We start from the raw sequence: 23,982 nt of genomic DNA on the forward strand, positions 1-23,982 counted from the left end.
CGTTAAGTGGTTCTGTTCTCAACACTATTTTTATGCTGTACATTGCTCCCTCTGCTGACAATAATCTCGGAAATGGTTTCGTTTAGGTAGGCATCAGCTCTGTCTTGCAATTTTCCACAAAGAACTGTCCTGCGGTTGCTTAGTATTACAAAGAACACGTACATTGCTAGAAAACTGCCGTACATTTGGTACAACACAAAAACACCCTTTCTTTTTCTCTGCTGCCACCTATATTTCGACTTATTTATTCGGACATGCGCTCTAGTGCACTGAATAAATAAATTCTGCATGTAACTGTAATCACATATTGTATCACAACAGTGATCGCCCGTTATCTTTGAGTACCACTCACGAAACACGTGAGAATCACAGTATTTTGCAATGGTATCATCACTACTGCAATCTACCGCTGGAAAACATAGCCGTTGACTCTTCCTCCCAGTTCGCACTGTGAAGAGGAGCGCGTTGGGGCGGCGAAATTGCGCTGAGTTTGAGGCTACTTTCCTCTTCGCCCCAAAAACGGTAGGATCAATTACGTTCACCAATTTCCATGGCGTCACGGCATAGGCACGTTTCTCGACGCCTCTCGAAAACTGTTTTGGAACATGGAAGCACAGAGGGGCAAGCGTTGTGGGGTTTTGTCGGCGAAGCCTGAACTGAATTCTTCGCTTGTCACCGAGTACAGTCACTCCATAATTAAATGCATCTTTCACTCGTCACTGCTATGCCAGTACCACACTGAGCCTCCACTACTGTGGAAGGTAATTCACGACGTCGATTTTTACGCGCAAGCGTAGATTCTGTCAAATCGTGGAGATTATATGTTTATTCCCGCGAAGGAAGCGAGCGCCGGAGGCGGGAGGCAACTGGAGGTGGAGAGGAGAATCGCCGCGTTCGCGCCCTTTCCGTTTGTGCATTGACGCAGCGGTGCTCGCTGTGCATATTCGTGGTGTCCATACGCTTGCGCGTTACCCGCGCTCACGAAGTGAAACATCACTACCTTTTTTTTCGGTTTTATGATTGTGATAAATTATGCTACTGCACTAGTAACTGCGAATTCCTTCCGCTACATGCATTCTCATCAAACAACGTTAACCGTTAAGCTGCCATTCGAGTAGAAGATCTGGGGCCAAATTAAGGATTTTTTTTCTTCACAAGTTGTGTTTGTCATTGTCCGTACTAAATCGCTAATAATGCGTCCACATCACGATTGACTAGCGCGCGCTTCGAAGAAAAGTTCTACAGTAAGAAATTTCTTTTGAATATCAGTTTTTGTCTTCGTCTCATCACATCGTTCGTAAAACTATCGTTAACCTTCAATCACAAATCTGAGTGGAATTATGTCGCACAAGTTGGGTGGGCACTTTACATACCCCGCACCCCTGCTGCTTCTGATATGCTGAGAACGTCCTGTCAATGTCGGCCAGGTCGATGTCCTTGTACAGTTTCGTGTCGTCCAGTTCAGTCCAGACGGTGCCGTCAACCCTGGCCTGCAAAAGTGAAACAGCTATATAGAAACTAAGGCTCACTTCACCTTCACTTTGACATGATCAGGTTCGGGGATAACTGTTACGTTGGTGTAGTACGAAGCGCGCTGCTCACGTCAAGCTGAACGAATCATGGTATAGTTACTACATTCAAAGAAGACAGCGCGTTCCCATCCCAGAGTTCCTGCAAAAGTTGCTAGAGACAACTTTGGCACTGATGTCCGTACAGGAGCTGTACGAACGGTGGCTCAGCCAGGACGGGAATGATGTGAAATACGTGGGTTTCACTAAACTTCGTCATTACAGCTTCAAATTGTTTTGTTAATTTGTGTATCGATCATTTTCACCCAAATATTGTGTTATACATACAACAGTTCGCAGTGATTACAAATGTGCGCCGACACTAATTGCCTTAAAGTGCTTATGAAATTATGAAGGCTTGAAGTGTATAACAGCGCTCGAACAAGCCAGGCTGAGGCTTTCCTGGTCCGCAAACTGTTGATGACTTGTTAACATATTTTGATGTAGTTAGCCTTACATACTGTCACATTTTGTGACTGTTGCGGTCTCTGCGGCGACAGAAAATTTTCGGTCTCTCGCGTTGGCTGGCACACTCGTCAAGGCAACAAAATGTACTTTCTGATTTAATTATTCACTAAGAGGTGATACTACGTTAATTTGCACAAATACAAGAAGCTATCGTGGCTGCATGAGCGCGACCTATGACAAGGGCAAAGAAGCGTTCCTCATTCCTTGCGCACCCATTTGCAGTGCGACTTGTCGTTTATATGGTATTGAGAATGTTATTTAATTTAAGGACCGTGATTAGGACCACATATTCACTCTTGGTTGGCAAAGAGTTTCATACTTGTGGAGCTTAGCAGCTTGGCATTCCTCTTTCTTCCCACTAAATTTAGCGGGCTACGGGAAAAGGTGGAAGTTGGCCGGTATATTCGAAGTATTATGACACTGGCGTGAAAGCAAACCCATTTCGGAAAGCTACAAAAGCTGCAAGCAAGAATCAATTTAAAAACTGGCCGATTCACACGACGGACGAAGCACTGACAGTGATGGTTAGGTGGGCGAATGTGCTCTAAAGCTCTTCGCAGTGCGCTAAAGCTCTACGGTTGATGCTATAACAATACGCGGGCGCGACATGTCCGCGCGACGCAGCACGCGAGGCAACTGCTGCTGTGCAGCAGAAACAGTGTCCTGGACACTACCAGGCGTCTCAACGCGCTCACTCGACGAACAGTGCTCTTAGTCCTGCAGTATGAACTGCTGGAGAAGCATGTCCCGAGGCAATGCGGCGGAACATGTTCCTTCTGCAGCTGATACTGAAGGACTTTGTAGGGGGAAAATGCGTCTTCTGCGCCGATTCAGGTTCGATTCGGTATTGAACCGTCAACCTACAGCACGTGAAAATACCTGTGTCCTCCTGGCGTCTTCGTTGCGATGTAAATTAAACACGCGATCACATTCTGCTTACGTGCCCTGCTTACCAGTATCAAACAAAGTAAAAGGGGGCGCTGTGGCTAAGAAACGAACCCACGACAATGTGCTGAACAGCAGAGCGCCATAGGCACGGAGCCACGGTAGCGGGTACGCTGAAGTTGTATGCACTCTCAGGCGACACCACTTACTTCTGGCAACTTGGACCAGTTGAAAGACTTGAGCGGGTTCGTTGGCTGGGGAATGTTCTTGATCCTCGGCGTCCGTGTCGAGGGCGGAGGACATGGTGGCGGTGGCGGTGCTGTGCCCATGCCTATGATGGGAAACAAATAAGCACATCCCTTTCAGTCCAGAATTATGATGGATTGTCAATAAATGCGTCAAAGTTGAATAGTTTTATTCCAAGGCCCCGCAGACCCCGTGAAAGAAAGTAAGGATGGTAACAGTATTCTTTTTCAAATGCGAAAGCAACGCTGCTGTACTCTGTCTCAACTGCAGTCAGCTCAGCCATACATAAAGGACAGTTCAGCCAGTGAGGAACGATAACAAGAGTGCCCCGTCCATTAACCGCAGCTAATCCTTCCGTGCACATGACCCGTGGAGTGCAAACATTCAAAATTAAGTGGTGCGTAATGGGCGAGCTGATCTTTCTGTCAGGCGCACAGTTGATAATCCTTCCTGGTTTGCGGACGTTGCGCCTAGAGATGAAGTGTAGGACTGCGCACTCAGTGGTAGCGGTATCATGACACTGTTGCCGTGGCTTCATCAGCCAGCCACTAGCCGTGGGTCTGCCACTGAATTACTCATTTCAAATTAGTAACTCTTTCGGAGGACCAGAAGCCACATTATGTAGACGCACAGTTTTTCTCACGTAAACTGCAACATTAAGAAACTATTCTCTTCTTAAGCCAGATTATGACAAATCCTAAGTTGCCTAGGATGCTCCAGCACTATATAAGAGCAATGTTTGACCCTCGCGAAGTGGAATGTTTACGTGGAATGACACACGGTCGCAAGTTTATACGGGCTATACTCAAAGTGCAAACCAGTCACGTTTGCGATAATAATTATGGTTATGGTGATCGTGATTTATTGGAAGCCCCTTCAAAACGGGGCGGTAGCAAATAGTCACCGCCAACGTTACGATAACAAACACGTTGCCATGCGTCATTCTACGTCAACATATACGTCACAAAGTGCTTGAGCGTCTCAGAATTAACATTTGTCCTATGGCGGCATCACCATCATATTGCCACACCATAAAACACCTTACCTGGAAGCGGCGGTGGTGCTGGTGGTGCTCCATTCGACGGCATCGGCGGTGGGGGTGGAGGCGGCGTGCCCATTGAATGCAGAGGCCCACAGGGCAGGCTTCCCCGGTGCATGGACAGGCGCGAGTCGTCGGGCAGACCATTCCTGATCGTGCTCTCGGCGTAGCTTCTCTCTCGCCGCTCGGAGTCCAGCTGCAGTGAAATCATCAGGCAGTAGAGTAAAACCTTCCGCAGAAATGATGCAGAGATTTGATTTGCAGATTTTTTTTTCGGAACGCCAGGAAACAGAAAAAGCAGCTCCAACACAGACCCCGCGAAAGCTGTTCTCAATGTCCCAGGTTTTATTAATTTTGTTGACGACTGTGCGTTCCACACGTAGTTTCTGCGCACGTGGTTCAAACCCATTGTGTTCTTCAAGACACCAGCCCCTAATTGTCTTTATTAGGTCTTAAAGGCGAGCTTTCCCAATAGTCGAATGATTCGGATACTTCGTACAAAAGCTAACTTGCAGAGAACGTTTCTAGGAATAAGTAACCAGATTCAATAGTCTATTACCACTGAATTGGATACATTGTTACTAGACTAGTTGGGCGAATAGTCAAGAGCTGGTCCATATAGAACTGAGCATACATGTCACACACTGTATCACGAAAAGTATATACCAATTATTTCGCAAGACCACGTCAGCCGACAGGCAGTATATTGAATACATCAATGCACACATATTTGCTTGGCATAAGCAAGGACATTGAACAACATAGAATTAAGGTAGTAAGCTATGCATCGCGTCAAGTTACACTAGCCATAGAGTGCTTTCAGAATATTTTCCACACTCGTTCAAAATACAGTACGAAAGGTTGTGCGGAAATGCTCACCTTTTGCGTCATTTCCCTTATCCTGTACTCGAGTTCCTCGATTTTCTGCTTGTCCTCCAAGTGGCTCACCGTCTCTCGTTCCAACTTGTCCTTCGTTTTTGCCAACGTAGTCTGGAGGTCCTCCTGCACAGGCAAGTCACGGACATTTGTCATTTAGAAGCCTGACAACAACTACTACAAGGAAATGCAGCAAGCATTCGCCATTAGTATTTCGTAGCAGATAGATAGATAAACTTTAATCCAAAGATAGTTTTGTCTTGCCCCAATGGGGCATCGCTAATGGTCGGGGCCCCTAGTCCAGGGCTCCACTGGCTCTTGCCATCTTCTCTGCTCTCTGGATCAGCTTGAGCTCATTCGCCGTTTGAATACTGAGCTGGTCTGGTCGCTTAAAAGCACTTGATGCGTATAGCGGGATTGTTTCGCAAAGTATACAAACTGATGGAGTCATATTCGAACTTTCTACGGCAGCACTTCTCTAATGGGCGACCTTTCTCACGGTGCGTTCAAGTCGCAGAACAGGGACACTGCAAAATTTTCTGTCTAACCTCAGAGGGCTTCTATTACACTGAACAAACTTTAAAATCTGAAAACGATAAACTACTTGTGCATGGTAAGAATCTCTGTAATGAAATTCTGTTTCGATGCATGCCTAACCTATAACTTCGCCATGAGACTTCTGTCTTTATAAAATCTATCATAATAATCCTATTAAATGACTGTCATATTCTACAAAAATTGCATATTTATTTCCATCAATGATAATAAGTTTATTGTGTCGTGTTACCGAACTGATCTATTTTTCCATTCTTTCGTTCTCACGACCTCCGGTGACAAGAACCATCTTCTCGTTTAGCAGAGTACTATGCTGGGTGACTCGGTGGATAGTTATTCCTACGTATTGTAGCGGAAGGCACGCACAAAATCCGCGGGAAAATGAATGGAACACAAAGAACGCCGTTCTGTCTGTCTGCTTTTTTTTCACTGGTTTCGTACTTTGCGCCAGTAGTAGCATATGATCTTTACTAGAAGAACAGTTGAAGACAAAAGTGCAGCGCGGTAACTGTCTCTCGCTGGGAGGACACCTCCAGAGCACTGCACAGGGGAGGGGTGAGGGGAACAAAAGAAGAAAAATGAAGGAGGCCTCCCCAGACGAGTGACAAAGCCGACCCCCCGAAGCCCTAATGCGCCACATTGCGCCACAGTACAACGGATTGAACACGTTCTTGGTTTCATTATTTTCATCGTCAATGCGAAAACATTCATCGATGCTAAGCTATCTTCAATGTCAGCGCATTCAAAAAGCCGATATAAACGAGTTATTTTGGCCATGTTGCGCGGCTCAAATGTGTTTTAGTTTACGAACTACCCACTTCATTCTGAAATACCTCAGCCCTCGGATGAAATAATGAAGTTAATGATATTCGTGATCCCCACCTTTTCTTGCGTACTCTGTTCCAACTCTTGTTCTTTCTTCACAATTTGAGTCGCCAGTTCTATGTTTTCCTTCTCGAACTTGTCGGCGTTCTCCTTCGCAATCCTCAACTCCTCTTCGGTGGCCAGCCTAAAACAACATAAAAATTCAATCAATGACAAAGAAATTTAAGATGTGTGCGTCACGACCTTTATATACACAAAACAGGCAGGCGACGACCACCAATTCTGCAGCCAGGGTCGCAAACTCTACAACACATAGAAATGTGAAATATTTGTTCATGCTTAATTAAGCACCAACATAGCAACGCTCAAGTAAAGGCGCAAAATGTAATGACGCACTTGCCCGCATAACACTAAAAGGAGTCATGCGTGATGTAGACAGATTAATTTAGTCAAAACTGCGAAAACTATCAGTGCTGTAACACAGTAATCATACTTACTCCTTGAGTATTTTCTTGACGTTGATCTCAATTGGGGCGATATCGTAGTTCTCTCCATTTTCTCCCTGAACAACGATTTGCTGGACGATTCTGTCGAACAGTATCCAATGTTCCGCAGAACCTCCAATATCTGGTGCAAAAGAACACAATATATACAAATGTGGTGCATTTGTATTGCAGCAACAAATTTGTGAGCCCCACTTCCACTGCAGGGGAAAAACTGAATGTTGAATACTGCGACCGTATCGTGGCGACAGTTATGCACTTTGAATTCGCAAGTAAAACAAAAAAAACGAGAAAGGCACAAATGACTCACGTGGAACACTAAAGAATACGCAAGGACCTCGGTAATCTTGAGCGCAGAAGCTATACGATACGCTTATAATGCAGACCATGCTCATTTTTGTCAAAAGCTGTGAAAGCACTGAGTGAGTGGCGATATTTGTAGCCGGGTCCTGTCGCATGTCTTCATCTAAAGAAACTGAAGATCTAAAGCTCCGGAGTGTGAGAAGCATAGTCCTTGTCAGTTTCTGAAAATTCTACAAAAACGCTCAAGAGGATCTACCCAAAAAATTTAGGTGATCATGCTGATAACGGGACCCGTAGTGGCTCCGAAACTTTCACCCCTAAGTAGTGGCTTTCCCTTGCTCATTTCTGATAGTAATTATGGCAGCATTTGTGACAGCAGCTGCTCAACCTGGTCGCGGTGAACCTATGACATGCGAGCTTATTTTGCGCTTGACCAACATGCCGATTCATTATAGGAGCAGATCACGAACCTTAGAGCACCATCAAAAATAAAGAATCTTATGGCTCCAACACAACAAACTAAATAAGCTTAGTGGTGAAATCTGGTGCGAGTCTGCAAATTGTTTAGCAGTGCCTTTCAATGTACATAAGTACGTGTTCCAGTTATCATGTGGGAGCATCTAAATCACACACAAAATATGAATGAGAGAGCTCTGTCGCCAGTTTATTGAAAAGTACTCCATTTTCTTTTATTGAGTAGTAGTTAAGGAATGACGATACTTTAGTTTAAAAAATAAAGTCTTCTTCAGTCAACACGTCCTGAATAAATGCTCAACTGATAGTCAAGACTCACTTTGGTCAAGGTGCACAACATCGCAATGATAATGTTAAACAGATTGGTGGTTCAGGCGATATGGTACTGCACATTGATTGTATACCAGCGCAGCAAACAAATGAGGACAAAGGACTAAGTCAAGGACCAGTATAAAGACTCTGTGATCAAGATTTTGAAATACTGATAGAGTGCTACTTACAGGGTATGAGCAGTGCATGATGAAGGAGTGACAGAAAATGCGGGTAGGCAGGTGTCATGCAGAGCTTCTTTTTGATGGCTTCCACCATCGCTGTACAGCTTTTAGTGTCTATATGCGCCTGGAAAACGACAATGCAGAGTTGTAAGTCACGAAAAAAGTCACGTGGACAGACGCTAGCGTTCCGCGCTACGAATCGTTACAAGTTCACCACTCACCATGTCAAACTTTCGTGCAAGTTCCTTTTCATCTTCGATCCTGACCATGTCAAATATGTCAAGATGCCTGAAAATATAACATTTGAAAAATGCGTTACTTTAATCTTCTACTTTTCCTTTTGTGGATATTCAACAGCTTCCTACAAGGTAACTGCCACTACTTTTCTTCCAACAAGTAAAGCTGATTACTTTCCGTGATTTCGGTCGTCTGATTTTTTCGCAGAGCGATAATGCATGGCACGCGAGCCGTGCGACGTCCTTAGACCTTAGCGCAGTGTGCTTCGCCATGGTGCACCACTGGCCTGACTTCGTCCCTACTCTTTCCCCCCCTCTCTCTCCTCTCTCTCTCTCTCTATTTGCGATGGAGCAATAGTTGCTCGGCGGGCCAGTGTATTATCGCTTCGCGGAGAAAGTAGACTCGGCGACCACGGTGACATGCGCATTGCTGAAACCAGCGAAACCTTCTTCACTTTCTTTTTAAAACGTCACACGTTAGCGCCACAGGGTTAAACCGGAGAGCGCTCCGGCCACTGTTTACACGTTGTGGATCATACTGAACACGACAGTAACAATCCTGCTTAACCTAATAGCGTCAGTGTCCAATGAAATGATGGGATTTTATGTGCCGAAACCACTATCTGATTGTGAGGCGCGCCATAGTGGGGGACTCCGGAATAATCTGAACCACCTCGGGTTTTTTAGCCTGCACCTAATCCTAAGGACACGGGTGTTTTCGCATTTCGCCCTCATATAAATGTGGCCGCTGTGGCCGCGATTCGATCCCGCGGCCTCGTGCTTAGCAGCCCAACACCATAGTCACTGAGCAACCACGGCGGGTGACTTCAGTATCCATCTAACGTACATCTTCCAGTGCCAATTATTGGTATACTGATCTTCAGTGCCACACTGGAGGCGACTCACCTGTCCAGCGTAGCGTTCTCATGTCCTCTGAGTTTTTCGATGATTGGCTGGATGCCGAGCATGAGGAACTCGTAGCGCAGGTGCAGCCGGAATTCCAAGTGTTCTTGGCCCGGACCGTAGTTCAGGATGGCGTTCACGAAAGACATGATGGCCGTCTTGAGGTTGACCTCATCCTTGTAAACGCCTGTGCTCCGGTCCAGATCATTGAGCACGGTCTGCGTACAAACAGTAACAAGGGTGGTCAGAACAATGATTCACTAAATGATTGACTGATTGCTTGAGTGGTCTGTAATCTAATGAACTAAAGAAGGTAATAAAATCATTATTAACCCGTTGGTTAGGTTAACGTTTCAAAGCAACGCTTTGGTTGTACCATACGCCGTTGCGTGGGGAATCAGGTTAATTTTGATCACGGGGGTTTCTTAAACCTGAAACTAACTGTGATTACAGACGCAGTGGTGCTTTCGTCGCTGGAGCGAATCTAACCTCGTGTTCCGCAGTAGAACAACGTAAGTTTACTGAGCCACTGCATCACCGTTGAAGTTTTACCTAACAGGATTGCACACTAGACCACTTGGTAACGATTCGTACTGCAACAGCCCCACTCACAACGGGGACGAGTCAGGCAGTGTTAAAAGTGGTGCCCCAGCGGTATGGAAGCTTTAATTGTTCAATATATTCTCGGGCAATGAAAATCCATGTGGCGGAAGTTTGCGAAGTATTTTTGACCTGCTGTTGGTCTTCAAAGTGGAACAAAATCAGGGTAACAGGGACTTTTCTGCGATCCGCCTCCATTGCAATGAGGTCGTTGCAACAAGCAATCGAACCATCTGTGCTGTCAACCCTAGAGAAATTTCTCTAGGCTTAGATATTTTAAGCCTTGTCGGGGGGGGAAAGGGAAATTTTTCCAAATCTAGGGAAATGTAGCACTGGCACGTGGAGGAAAGAAAGACTCCAAGACGTGAGAAACCAATGCTGCTGCACCTCGATGACTAAAAGGTGTAACTGCTGATGGGACGGCGAGTTTTATTTCATTCACCGCAAATTGGCAATGCGCTTGCATGCAAAGTATGAGTTGTTATCATACTGAATCACTATGAACGCATCTCACAAAGTAAGTAAATGACAGTGGGTAGACGCCCTTATCGCTAGCCAAACAACATTGGAAAGAGTTCCAGTGCTCACGTGTTTCAGCGAGTTTTTGCATAGAGAAAAGAAAAACAATTGGCCGCTTATTTGCACGCTTCGCGGCAAATTACACGTAAGTGTGCAAGCTTGGTGGTGCTACGCCAGTGCATGGCACGCAAGAAAAAATTTAATTAACATGTTTTACATTGGCCTCGTGAAGTTACATGCTGTTTTTACACTGTTAGATTCTGTAAAAAAAAAAGGTATGCCAGCGCCCATCTTGCATGCAGTTATAACAAGGTTTCGTGTCGATCTTGGCAATTTGTTGGTCAATGTTGTTTGGCATGTAGAACAATGTATAAATGTGCTGACGTGTTCTGCTGTGGGCTTTAAGCACAAGGTTGTATTGTTAGCATAACAACTTGCACTGGGAAATAATTTCAGCATGAGTGCAGCAGTATTTCACTTAAACATTTTAAACCAGCTTAGAAATAAACAATAAACTTACCAGTCTGCTTGCATAATGCTAAAGACAAATTACCTTTGCAGAAAACAATGATAAACTGAACCACCTCATCTTCCACATCTAGGGAAATCTACAGAATTTCTAAATACAAGTTAATGGTAAACTGAGGTTGGGAGCACGGCAAACCAACTAGCTAATGCGAGGCAGCCGACCACCACAGCCACCTTTCAACAGCGAAGACTGCGTTGCTCAAAGTTGTTCTTAAAGCTGGATTCACATCACGTGGCTACCAGCAACCCAAAACAGCTGGCAGCGTAAGGGACAGACGACGTCACATGTCCTTGTCTTCCCGTCTGTTCAGCGCTTTCTGTAGCCATGCCTACCAACCAGTCCTATTGCGTGTTTATAGAGCAATGATACAAGCAATATTTCCTTCCACTGGATGGGATGGGGAAAAAAAAGCTGGCTTAATCAGAGGCGACTGCTTCCCTGAATGCTTATCAAGGACACATGCGGGATATTCATACACGACGGTTTCAGTCACACATCATTGACGCTTATCGTAAGCATCACCTTGCGACAAGAGAGAGCAACTCACTTAAAAATACGTGCGTTTTCCTTAATTGCCAGTCTAAAATATAACACTGCCTTGCCTCTCCTTTTCCCTTCTATTAGTTCCAAGGACTACAATTTGTTTTCAGGCTAACACGTATTAATGAGAGAACGGAGAAACATTTTCAAGCAAATGTTTTCTATTCATGACAGTGGCTGCGCCCCCTAGGCTGCACTACCACTTAAAATACTGCTTCATTGTAGAGCTTCTGTGGCCCGTCTGGAAAATTAAATTGCAAAGTAAACTAAATTTCAAAAGCCACCTTACTTAGAATCACTTGCATCTTGTTCGGTTCTTGTGAGAATCACATGGACAAGTCATGGTGGCTCACCTGGAATCGCGTGCGTTCGTACGCGTGCTTCTGGAAGTGCAGCATGGCCTCGAGCACTTTCCGGTGACCGCCGGGCACGAGGCACATGGCGCCCAGGATCTCGAGGACAGCGATCTTGGTCTTGATGTTCTCCGTGCTCAGGCTTTGCGCTATGGTGTTGATGGCCGTAGGGTGAGCCAGAACGTGGGCCCGGCCATTCTGCAAAATGAAGGGGACAAAGAGGAGCAAAGCTGAGTAAAGTGCTGGCCCTAATGGCTGCGATCAGCTCGATGTCAAGGTGTCGTGGCGACGGCTCGAAGCATTTATGCATCCTATTCCTTTAATAAACAACTGTGAAGCCGCTGAAAGCACGCACAAAAAATTCACTCGCCAGCCCGGCCTTGTGAACGTGGATGTCCAGCGAAGCTGATGCAAAACAACCACTACAACTGGTGAGGGGGGTATACAGTGCTTGATTGATGGTTCGGATGCTTCCTTTAAGCTTGTTCTTTAATGAAACGTATGCTGTTCTGTGTGTTGTGTGGGTGATTTCAATTATATGCACTGTTCGCTTCACTTTTCCGAGCGCTTGAAGCCTCTGCATTACGGGGGTATGACCCATTGCATTTCTTGCTTGCTTACAGGGGTATGAGCCGTTGGCCCGTTGCTTACGGGGGTATGAGCCATTCTGATGATGACAGATGCTTGTTTTGAGCTCGTTCTGTACTGAACCGTGCTCTGTTCTGTACGTTATATGCATGGTTCCAATGAATTTGTGCACCGTTCGCTTCACTTAGCTGAGTGCTTGCAGCCTCGGCATTACGAGGGGGGTGAGCCACTGCATTTTTTGCATGCTTAGCGGGGTATGAACCATTTCTGATGATGATAATTTCTGCTAACGAACGGACACGAGAAATGCCGACCACCGAGAGGGTAACTGCTTCGCTGTAGTAACAGAAACAGAACATTTGCAGTTAGTGTGAACTAATGCGTAGTACCCCTGTGCTCTGATTTTGTTGTATTTGTATCTATTATCTGTCTTTCTCGCAGTTCTAGTGTCCGGCGCTATAAGTGTTTAAAGATATGTCGCAAGAAAAGGAAAATAAAACTGCCAAAAGCGTAGTCAGAGGTAATTTTACCTGAGACATAATTGTGCAGGAAAACGAGTCTGCCAACTTTGTCAATCTACCAAAGTCTCGTTGTCACTTCACCCCATCGATTTAGATAGCGAATCACCGTTTTTTTTTTACTATCCGAAGATAGAGCTTACACCATTTAGCGTCAACGCGCTTCAGTATTTTATTGTCTCACTTGAAATTTTCCTCAATCACAATGACAGCATATTCTGTATTTCTTATCTACAAGTGCTAAGTGCCAAAATTTAAAAGTTTGATATGCATTTTGCTGTCGTATATTTAGGGTACTGTTGAAGAGTTCTGAACTACAAGGTTAATGTACGCACATACGCTGCTCTGTAATAGAAGATTGCATTAGGAAACTCGCTTTCTGCATCAGGTGCCGTAGACTGCTTCACTCTTACCGAGTTGTTCATGAGTGCCTTCACGCATCCTATGAGGGAGGTGTGGATGGGACTCTGAGCCGTGTTGTAGTCCATGCCAACCAGGAAATTTAAAAGGCAGATAAGGCCATCCTGATCCAGGAAGCGCGTCACGAAGCTGCAAAGACAAACGACTGAGTTAAAACAAACCAGGAATACCGCAGCAACCAATGTCGTTGGAGACGTCATTCATTCATGTTCCTTTTTACGTTTGTCGTATGCTACTAATCACAAATTTGGGGCTAGATGCAGTGAATAGTGTACGAGTGACTAGCGAAGAAGTTATAAACGGTGGGATGAACAGGAACATACTCAACCCTGATGAAAAATATGCCCTTGTCAAAACGATGGCGCGAGGCTGAGGATTATCTTGTTCGGCCACAGGCCACAGTTCATCACCAAATTTCCATCTTACTGTGAACCTTTTATCTCGTTGCTTGAAGAGCATAAAGTTATATTGTATATTAAACCGCCTTGTGCTTCCACGACCATACTAAGAGAGGAAGGTAATTGAGTAGATTAGGGCACATTAATTTTGATGGTGAACTGAAGCTATAGTTCCGATTCAGTGTGGGCACTTTATTTACTTTGTCCTTGCGTTGTCGGGATGTGATGATGAAAATTACGCTTATGACTGCATGAATGAAGAAAATAATTTTGTGTGAAAAAAAGATCCACTGATACAGCTCCCGATGATAGTCGACATTAATGTGATTAGCAGCAAAGCAATGTAGCGTATTGCTTCACTTTCCCCCGATTAGCAAGAATGAGTGTTGCAGCGAAGAAAACAGCCTGGAACAAGCAGACGAAGTGGACGCTACATGTGTTGTACAGACACCTAGATTTAGGATACCTTAAAACAGGTTTATCTAATCTAATTGCTGCAAGACATGTGTTAGATTTCTGTCTCGCGTTATGTTGTACCCATAGCATCAAGAGTACCTACGAATAACTGTGCGTCGACCGCCAGGGTACGAAGCAAACTGAAAATTGAGTTAATACTGAGGCACGTGTGATTCATTCATTCATTCATTCATTCATTCATTCATTCATTCATTCATTCATTCATTCGTTCGTTCATTCATTCTTTCATTCATTCTTTCATTCATTGCATTTTTTATCGATTGATTGATCGATTGATCAATTGATTGATATTGATGTCCCAAAATACCACTGCGCCTATGAGTGAGGCCGCAGTGGAGAACTATTATTTTGAACAACTGATTGTGTTTAACGCGCACCTAAATGTAAGTACACGAGCGTTTTTGCAAACCGCCCAATCGGAACACGGCTGTCAAGGCCGGAAATCGAACCCAGGAACTCGGGCTCAGCAAATGAACGCAATTGTGACGGAACAACCGCAGCTGTTGTAATGAACTACACATAAATGTAACTAATTGGTCTTACTGTGTCTAAACGCGTCACTTTCGTGCGATAACTCTGTTTGAGAGAGGGCATTCATTTGTATACTTCTGTGTTGTCCCCTGTTCCCCGAGCCTTTGCATCGTGCCGATGAGTGTATTTCGCGGATACCTTGCACACAAAAATGACGCAACAGCGATTTTTTTATAAAGGACACGCCTTCAAGGACTAACTTCAATTCTGTGGTTGGCGGCTTTGGAAAGATAAGCACAAAAAGCGATTTGTGAACACAGCTTGTCAAAAATTTTGGGCTCTGCAGAGGCAAATATATTGCCACAGAAAAGTGGATCTGTACTTGCAGTATTACTATCGCAAAATTTCTGCACTCTACAACGAAGAATTCTGTGAATATGTACACATGTGTAATGATGTATCGCACCGAATGACAAGGACTTTTCGTGCATTTTTGTACAGCCTTACCTGTTCGGTTGTGTACGGAGTGCAGTTTTGAGGTTATCCAGAAGTTTGGCACGGGTGTTGACTTCTTCCTCTTCGCGAGGAAACAGCAGCTGCAAGAATAAAAGAAGAGGCCAGTGATTAATCACGTAGTTTGTACGAAAGAAAAGTTGTAGTTAAAACGTTAAGCATAACAACAACCAATGTGCCTTCATTGCTGAAGTCAGCTACAATGATGGCGGGCGGAGCGTTATACTGAGAGCATTAAGCTTCTCAAGGCTAAACAGTACAGAGTGACAGTTGATTCCAAGATGAAGTATATCTTGGAATCAACTGTCACTCTGTACTCTGTAACTGCACTCTGTAAGCATAGATATAGCTAGTAAGACGAACCAATTTGTACGCAAGATGCGCAGTGGCGCAATATCTAAATTCTTACAGAACGATCTTTTGTGAGACACAAGAATTGTAGGAGGTTGAACGGTATGGCAAAACACCATTAGTGTCTCCTCAAGATAACTTTAGATAAAACACAGACAACTCTAGGTCAGCAATGATCACATATCACTGCATGTAACCCGACCTTACGATTTTGTTGATCTTGATTAACTTTCTGTACATATTTTCATTTGTTTAAGATCACAACTTCAAAAAGAGGATATGATGCAATTCGGAGATTGTGAACTTATTGACTGTTTCTCACATCGTTCAGGCGCAGCCGAATGACCTGTTCACAAGAAAATCTAGGCTCTACGATGTCGAACTAGTCTTGCTTCTGTTTATCAACTGTTTTCGTCCTAAACCTCAAAACACTGCAAAAAATAGTTCCTTCAGTCTGCAGTGAACTTCACAATGATTGATGAGAGCAGAGTCCCCAGAAAACTCGGCACTTAGTTTCAGAACGTGAGATCCGCTGCTGCAATGCCGTTTGAATATATGTGGTACTAAACTGCACAAGATTCATATGCGCTTAAGTCCTAATAGAAACAGAAGATTGCCAGCTGCAAAGTGCAAGTAACATATTCAGTGAACGCCGCTTAGCACCAAATTTGGTGAAGACAGAAACTAGGAAAGGCGTCAAGAGCCACATTTCATTTCAGTAAAGTGAATTATAGGCAATTTACTTTTTTTTCGAGACTTTTTAGGTAAGCAAATGTATCCAATTTCATTTGCGCAGCTTCCATATTTGCGTCATTAGGAAAACTTTTCGTTGCATTTTATCACGCCAAGTCGATAAAAGTTTAGCAAATTGATGAAAATACTGAAACATCGTCAAGTCTAACAATCTCTAGCTTTGCCTCAGTTTGCTGTAACAAAACAGAAATAAACGATATCTCTCTCACTCGCTCTCTCTCTCTTCAAAACTGTGAGTGCAAACTTTAACACTTGCCAGGTAAGGGCTGAAACACGACTAGGTATTACGTGTTCGATGCTTACCATGGACATTGCGTTCACTCGTTCAATGTAGTAATCCGGAAAATGGGATGACGTTGTGTCGTGCTGTTCCTGCAGTATGACATTGAAAGAAATAATATATATTATGCACATGACGAAGGGTTAGCACTTTTTTTTCTTCCGAAGTAATTCAGACTACAAACAACTGGCATGCTTTGTGAGCTAGTCATGTGTGACATTACATTAAAACGAGAATAATTCAAAAGCGTAGAGTGCCAAAAAAAGGCATGAAAGTTAACTGGACTTTGTCCAATTGGCTACCTTCTCGAATGCAAGAGAATGAAGAAAGGAAAGAGCGAAATAATCGGTATAATAGTTTACACAAACGACGCACACTACACAAGACACAGCGTTTCTACTGTCGAGCACTCAAGTGCTTAGGAGTCATAAGCATCAATTATCAACACCACCACCACCGAACCTTTGTTTCTACTGAAATATGAAAGGCATCTCCCAACAGTCAGCAATTACCCTGTGTTGGACCACTCGATTTCATAACACGTCAGCAATTTCCTAATCTACATAATACCACCTCATCCTCGGCCGTACGCGACTGCACTTTCGTTCCCTTATGACCCATTCTGCTACACTAATGCACAACAGGTTATAAGCTGTACGCATGACATGAACTGCTCAACTACCCTTCTTTAATTTAATCTCCACTGATATCTCGACTTGTCAAGGCAAAAACGTGGGCTAGTAGCGGGTCACATTGAATACGCTCACAGCGCGATGTGGCGATTAGTCTATAAGTGTGCCTTCAAATGCTATCATCGATAAAAAAGATTATTAGAACATAGCACATGTCTTTGATATTACGTAGGAACAATAGTGGTTCGAAATGGTGTGATTTCGTGACAATGCTGCTTCACTACTTATTCTTTTAATTGCACAGCTATATGAGAGTGATATTTCAGCGAATAAAATCACTTGGAAGTAAGTGCTGTCCATGTTGTTTATAGTTTATTGTCTCTGTCTACGTTTAGCCTAGCTTTGTACGAAAACTTAGAATATATCAACTACATTCATTTGCTCTCCAATTCCTAGCGTTGTCTTGCTGTCTCTTAACGTTACGCCTTCCAAAATGCTAGTTCTGGCTAAACAACGCATGCTGGATTGGCTTAAAGACGTTTTCTATTAGGAGACGGCAAGCCATCTAATACAGAAAATGACATGACACGATTCTTACCGTTTTCTTGCTGAGATATAGCTGCCACTTCTTTTCGGAAGGCAAGTTGAACATGACCTCTTTCTTGGCGGCCGTGAGGTCAAGTTCGTCCTGAAACAGAAACAACAGGCTATCTTGCAACACTTCGGTGCTTCTTAGCATTTACCGACCTCTGACTACTCGCACATCATTGAAAATATTACAACAGTGTTTGTGCACAGTATAGCCTATTCATATCTCACAACCGAGTGGAACGAATAGGTCGTGTCCAAATACACGTCCAACTGACGGCTCTCTCTGGGCAGCAGAAACGGATCTCGAAAGCGATGTATGTGATAATTGCAAGCGCTGGCCGCAATAGCGGACCCGGGAACACGTCATAAACACCGATTTTGTACCGCGCTTATAGTGATCGATGTCAGGTTCGAGATGCTCTTTGGAAACATTTCCGATATAGATGCATGGGCGTCGCCATGATGCCCTGTGGACATGTGAACCCGCGTTGATCCCGCTAAAAAATCACGGCACCAGCAGAAGCACGGGCGATTCTTTTTTGTCGGCGCACATAGTCTAAAAATGATGTAATTCACATTGCTGACGCTCACATTTCTGAAAATAGTTCTGTTATTTCTTTTTCTTGATATCTCATATTTCCTACAAAACAATGATTCCTGCAGACATCATTTGACCAGAAAGGATTAATGGGCCTGCTCTTGGGTATCTCGCCTGTGTGCGAAGTCACGCTGTAACACTCAAGATAGCTCAGGACTTACGAGCCTAACCCTTCATGCTAATACGCTCCACGTGCGGCATTGCGAGGCTCGACGACGTGTCGTGACCGTATATTTAATTGGAGGCATTTTAACAATGTACTTCGCGCATTTTATTGCGATAGCAATTATATGGACACTCCAAAGCGGATTTCTGCCGTCGCCGTCGCCGTGAGGTTCCGTATGACGTCAACGGCGATGAAATCGTCGCCGCGCTCCGGACGCTGTATGTGCGAGTGAAGGGCGCGAGGGACGCGCGCTTTCACGGGAAGCGAACGCACGTCGGAGAGCAAACGCGCGTTCTGCGCCGTGCTCCCTGAAGGTGAAGCGTCTCTTTCCTCCTTTACAATCACCATATACAGAGAGCAAACGCGACTTCTTCCGTCGCGCGAAAGGCCGTGGGGGACGGGAGGGAGGGAGGGGAGGCGACGTTTAGCTGCGGCACCAAATGCGTATTTATATAAAAACGTTGCGAGGCGAGAAGGTGGGTGAGATTTCCGACGCTGCTCGACGAGTGTCCCATTCTGATCTCGTCGAAAACCTCCGAGCCGCCCCCAGAGCACCGGCAACAGTCACCAACGCCGCGCGCGTTCGGTGCGAACGCGGGCAAAACGCCGGCGGCGTCGACAACAGTTCTGCGCGTTGCTGGTGCAGCTGCATGTCCAAGTTTATACAGCTGATAAAACTACTATCCTTACTCCGTATAGCTCTCTACTAATTTGCTATCGCAATTGATGCTTAGCCTTTCGGGTGAAACTGCGGCAAATTTTCTGCGAGCACTTTGACATATAGCCTCTGAGATTGGGTATAGCTCGATATCGGAAGCCTTGTTTGAAGGCTCAGACAAAATTAGGTGCTGTAGGATGGTTCCATCCGAGTAATAGAAACAGATCTCGATGGCCATGCTTTTGCGGGCTGCATGTGCCGGAAGTGATCGCGAAGCCGGAAACACGTCATGTTCTTTATACATTGGACACTACCTATAAAAGACAACGGTAGAGAGGAAACAGACAGAACATAGCATCGACTTCAACTGGCTGCTCACTGATGACACAGCGCCAGCTTTATGCACTGCACATATCACCAATGCGCTAACTTCAGTGCAGAGCCACATTCTTCAAGCAGAAATCTTATCTATGAAACAGTCTCGCTCTTCGAAGGTTTTGTCAAGCGATCACCGGCTACGAGACCCGTGACAAAGGTTGTAATTGTGTGCTTAGCCTCCGAGATTCGACTGCGTTCTGACAACCATAATTTCTCCTTAAAAAATTATAGACCTATTGCATAATGCCGAGAATCCTGCGCCCACATTGGTTCCCGCCCCAATAGTGAAGGATACACCTGCCGTCGACCGCGGGACGCGCGTAGAAAGTTACGGGCCACGCGTGGTGCTACGGGTCTCGTTCAGTTTGCTGCGCTGTTCTGACATACAGATAGCGTGTTCGCCGCACACCACGGTCTTGCGAACGTAAGCTTGGTTCCTCACAATGGGATAGGCGAAATTTCTAGGCATTCTCCCGCACTTGCACCACGAGTATGCAGTTGACTACTACAAAGCGAAAGCGGCAACGGGGACAGGCCTTGACGGCAGGAGCTGCAATTTCTTTGTCCGGACTTACAACACTACGGATTACATCAGAGCAAGCTACACGAAAAAGAGGGATGCAAACAAAGAAGCGCGGCATGCTGCTACACGTACTTGCATATAAATATGTCTTTTATGAGTTGGAAACGAGATTTTGTTTCGTAGTGACTTTACTAAGCAAGAGTACTTTTCAATGTATACTCTTTTTGTAAATGTTGTTTTCCTGATATTTCTTCTGTACATTAACTGAGCTTACTGCGAATTACATGTATGTAAATGACCCCACTACTAGCCTTTGGCTAAGAGGCCATACAGTGTTTGCATACAATTTGTAATAACTTTCCAGAAATAAACTTGAAACATATCATATAGTGTAGTGTAGAATATTCGGCCACACAGTCGGGGCCAGTTTGTCGAAATCAACGTTGCCCGGCCTATCCTTGGCCCAAGAAAACTTGACTGCTGTGGCCTACACAGCAGGCGAGTAACATAGCTCAGTGACGACGATGGTGTAGCTCACAAGTGTGAAACAAGGATAACTAGCCATGTGTGCGTTGTGCATTCTTTTAAATATAGTGTGGCACTGGATAATTAACTCTACTGTTAACCTAACTGTTACCATTAGTGTGAAATACTGACGAACGGTCGGCAAGGTCACGAAGCTGCCGAGTTCCCAAGTGAAGTCGTTGCATTAAACGCCGTGTTAAATTTTGCGCACTTATGTATGCGTTACTACCGCACCTGCACACGTAGACACACTGACCACATAGCGGCACGCGGCTGTAGGTCGTCATGTTGAATATCTACGAAGGAACGTTGAAGAAACAGCGCAAAAGACACAAGCAGGCGGTGGGGCAGGTAACCTGCTACTAGAACCTGCCAACGTCTTTCCGTCGCAATGGCGATTGAAAACCAGCGTGGCCTCCCGGCAGCAGAGAGTTTTCCGCTTTATGCAAGTGTCCAATACAAGAGAGAACTCCACTTAGATTGCTCAGCGACCATGGGAATGACGGTAATACGATAGATTTCTCCAACCGCCAGCCGTTCTTGTGGAAGTATTGATTACGCTTTATCGTTCTGAATTTCCAATAACTCATTTATTTTTAGCACAGCATGATAGTAAGGTTCTGCGTGCATGCACAATCACTGATTTCCTGCATCCATAACGGAATATTTCGTTGCAAATTGTGAATTCGAAAAGTCAGTCACAGGGCTGTTTCCAGCCATCATGACGTAATTGACTAATTTTTTCCCTGCGCAACCCGAGATTCCCATGCTGAATGAACCGCCGTACTCGCGGCTCTCGCACACCTCTAGCGCCAGATTTCCCTCTAGCAATTCTTGTATGAAGCTCTGCGCTAGCAACATGCAATCCCGAGATCCGACACCACGCTCAGAACAGCTACCGGCAATCTCGGAAGCCACGCTCCGTGGGCGTTCACGTACCACCAGCTCGGCGAACTTGGCGTTGAGCTCGGCCTCGTCCGGCATCGGGTGCGTCGGGGTGAGCAGCGGGGGCGGGGGCAGGGTGACGACGCCGTTCTCGACCACGTGATAGGTGATCTCGGGAGGCTCGTCGGGCCCCGACGAGAAGCAGGAGCACAGGCTGGCCGCCACGCCGCCATTGGACTTTCCCCCTCCCGCGCCGCCTCCTCCTCCTCCGGCTGCACTCGCCCGATTGCCGGCGACCCCCCGCCGGCGTCGAGCGGGCATGGCCGGCAGTCCTCCGGGAAGCGAGAGCACTAGTTGCTGCAAGGGAGAAAGAAAGAAAGAAAGCGAGGATTGTCATTGGATGGTTGAACCATAGGTCCGCAGAAAAAGCTGGTACTCATCATACTCACTCGCCGACATTATCGCAGGCTACGCGCTCACTGACACTCACGTTCACTCATACGCACCGACACTCCTTCTTGCACATATATACATTCACGCTTACCGGCACCCACTTACGCTCGTACTCGAGTCCACTAGCCCATTCAGAGGCAATCACCCGCATACTACGCTCGTTCACACTCGCCGACGGTCACCCATGTTCATATTGACGTACACTCAAAATCACCCTGACTGACTTTCGCTTGAGCTCAAGCCAACTAGCACTCACTCCCGTTAATATTGACCTCCACTCACAGATTTCGTAGCTCTATTTCGAGCTTGTTAAGTGAGTGAGGAGTGCGAGGAGTGAGTGAGGCAGGTCAGTGTGCTCGAGAGTGAGCATGCCGGCCTATGGATTGCTCAAATTAAACGAGTCGTAACATGAAGTTCTATCATCATCAGCCTATATTTATGTCCACTGCAGGACGAAGGCCTCTCCCTGAGATCTCCAATTACCCCTGTCTTGCGCTAGCTGATTCCAACTTGCACCTGCAAATTTCCTAACTTCATCACCCCTCCTAGTTTTCTGCCGTTCTCGAATGTGCACTTCCCTTCTCTTGGTAACCATTCTGTAACTCTAATGGTCCACCGGTTATCCATCCTACGCATTGCATGGCCTGCCCACCTTAATTTTTTGCTCTTAATGTCAACTACAATATCGGCTATCCCCGTTTGCTCTCTGATCCACACCACTCTCTTCCAGTTTCTTAACGTTAGGCCTAACATATTTCGTTCCATCGCTCTTTGTGCGGTCCTTAACTTGTTCTCGAGCTTCTTTGTTAACCTCCAAGTTTCTGCCCCATATGTTAGCACCGGTAGAATGCAATGATTGTAGACTTTTCTTTTCAACGGCAGTGGTAAGCTCCCAGTCAGGATTTGGTAGTGCCTGCCGTATGCACTCCAACCCAATTTTATTCTTCTGTAAATTTCTTTCTGATGATCAGTGTCCCCTGTGAGTAATTGACCTATATAAACGTACTCATTTACAGACTCTAGAGGCTGACTGGCGATCCTGAATTCTTGTTCCCTTGCCAGGCATCTATAGACTTCAACTAATCATCAGTGGGCGAACAAGGGATGTCTTGGCCTCATTAGCTTACGCTGTTTAAGTATTCGTTCAAAACTGTTTTCTTCAATTTCTAGGTAACTGATTGATTATTAGAAGGGACAATGAAAGCCAAAGTTTCATTTTTTTTCTAAACAACCCGCCGATACCCCAGCGCCGGTCCATCTGAGTGACGTCACAGATTTCAAATTCTCAAGTAAACTTCTCGAAACTTGCAGAGATCTGAAGGCGTCAAAGTTAGCCCGAGGTCACTGCAACCGTGCAAGAGACGCCAGAAGACCCAAGTCCAGACACACTACAAACTTACTACGGCAGCCTACCGCCTTTAAAAGGCCGCCACCCCACCCATCCCTCACCAGTGTAGTTATCCTCACCTCACGCTCCTTACCGATGTACCCCACCCTAAGCCCCTTTGTCCTTTCTGTATAACCACACCACATGGGCATGCCAAAATATCCCAATAACTCCCCAAATCGAAACGCAACGCCGAGCAGTGGGAGATGGTGCAGATCGCACTGGAGGATCAGCGAAAGCTTATCGCCAGAGCCGAAAGTGCTGCCACCGCCGCTGGGGCCCTGGAAAGGCTCCACCCACCACGGAGATCTTCTCCGTGCGTCATCAAAATAAAGTTTTGTCTCTCTCTCTCTCTCTCTCTCTCTCTCTCTCTCTTGCACGTATTTGGCAAAACGGTGTAGTTCATCTTTACTAATAAATACTAACTGGGCCCGAGCAGATCGCCATCAAAAATCAATGACGTCATGGTGAGGTGGTGCGGAAACTACAAGGCGGCGGCGC

The 23,982-nt window shown here is 45.4% G+C and overlaps 1 protein-coding gene across 3 annotated transcripts in view; it reads right to left on the reverse strand.

Moving 5' to 3' along the window:
• The window catches only part of LOC119464257 (disheveled-associated activator of morphogenesis 1-like), a 175,579-nt gene that overhangs the window by 14,885 nt on the left and 136,712 nt on the right, over positions 1–23,982 (reverse strand). For all 3 annotated transcript variants that reach the window (XM_049656340.1, XM_037725167.2, XM_049656339.1), the window contains exons 2-16: positions 21,696–21,998; positions 17,916–18,005; positions 16,709–16,777; positions 15,296–15,384; positions 13,436–13,571; positions 11,917–12,114; positions 9,379–9,593; positions 8,458–8,524; positions 8,243–8,360; positions 6,960–7,089; positions 6,520–6,646; positions 5,086–5,208; positions 4,213–4,402; positions 3,131–3,252; positions 1,374–1,490 (exon numbers count right to left, since the gene is read on the reverse strand). In XM_049656340.1, the coding sequence (XP_049512297.1) occupies positions 1,374–1,490; positions 3,131–3,252; positions 4,213–4,402; positions 5,086–5,208; positions 6,520–6,646; positions 6,960–7,089; positions 8,243–8,360; positions 8,458–8,524; positions 9,379–9,593; positions 11,917–12,114; positions 13,436–13,571; positions 15,296–15,384; positions 16,709–16,777; positions 17,916–18,005; positions 21,696–21,962 (2,058 nt within the window). In that variant the 5' untranslated portion in view covers positions 21,963–21,998. The remainder of the gene's footprint in view (positions 1–1,373; positions 1,491–3,130; positions 3,253–4,212; positions 4,403–5,085; positions 5,209–6,519; positions 6,647–6,959; positions 7,090–8,242; positions 8,361–8,457; positions 8,525–9,378; positions 9,594–11,916; positions 12,115–13,435; positions 13,572–15,295; positions 15,385–16,708; positions 16,778–17,915; positions 18,006–21,695; positions 21,999–23,982) is intronic.

Source organism: Dermacentor silvarum, chromosome 9 (genome assembly GCF_013339745.2).
Source record: "Dermacentor silvarum isolate Dsil-2018 chromosome 9, BIME_Dsil_1.4, whole genome shotgun sequence".
NCBI lineage: Eukaryota > Metazoa > Arthropoda > Arachnida > Ixodida > Ixodidae > Dermacentor > Dermacentor silvarum.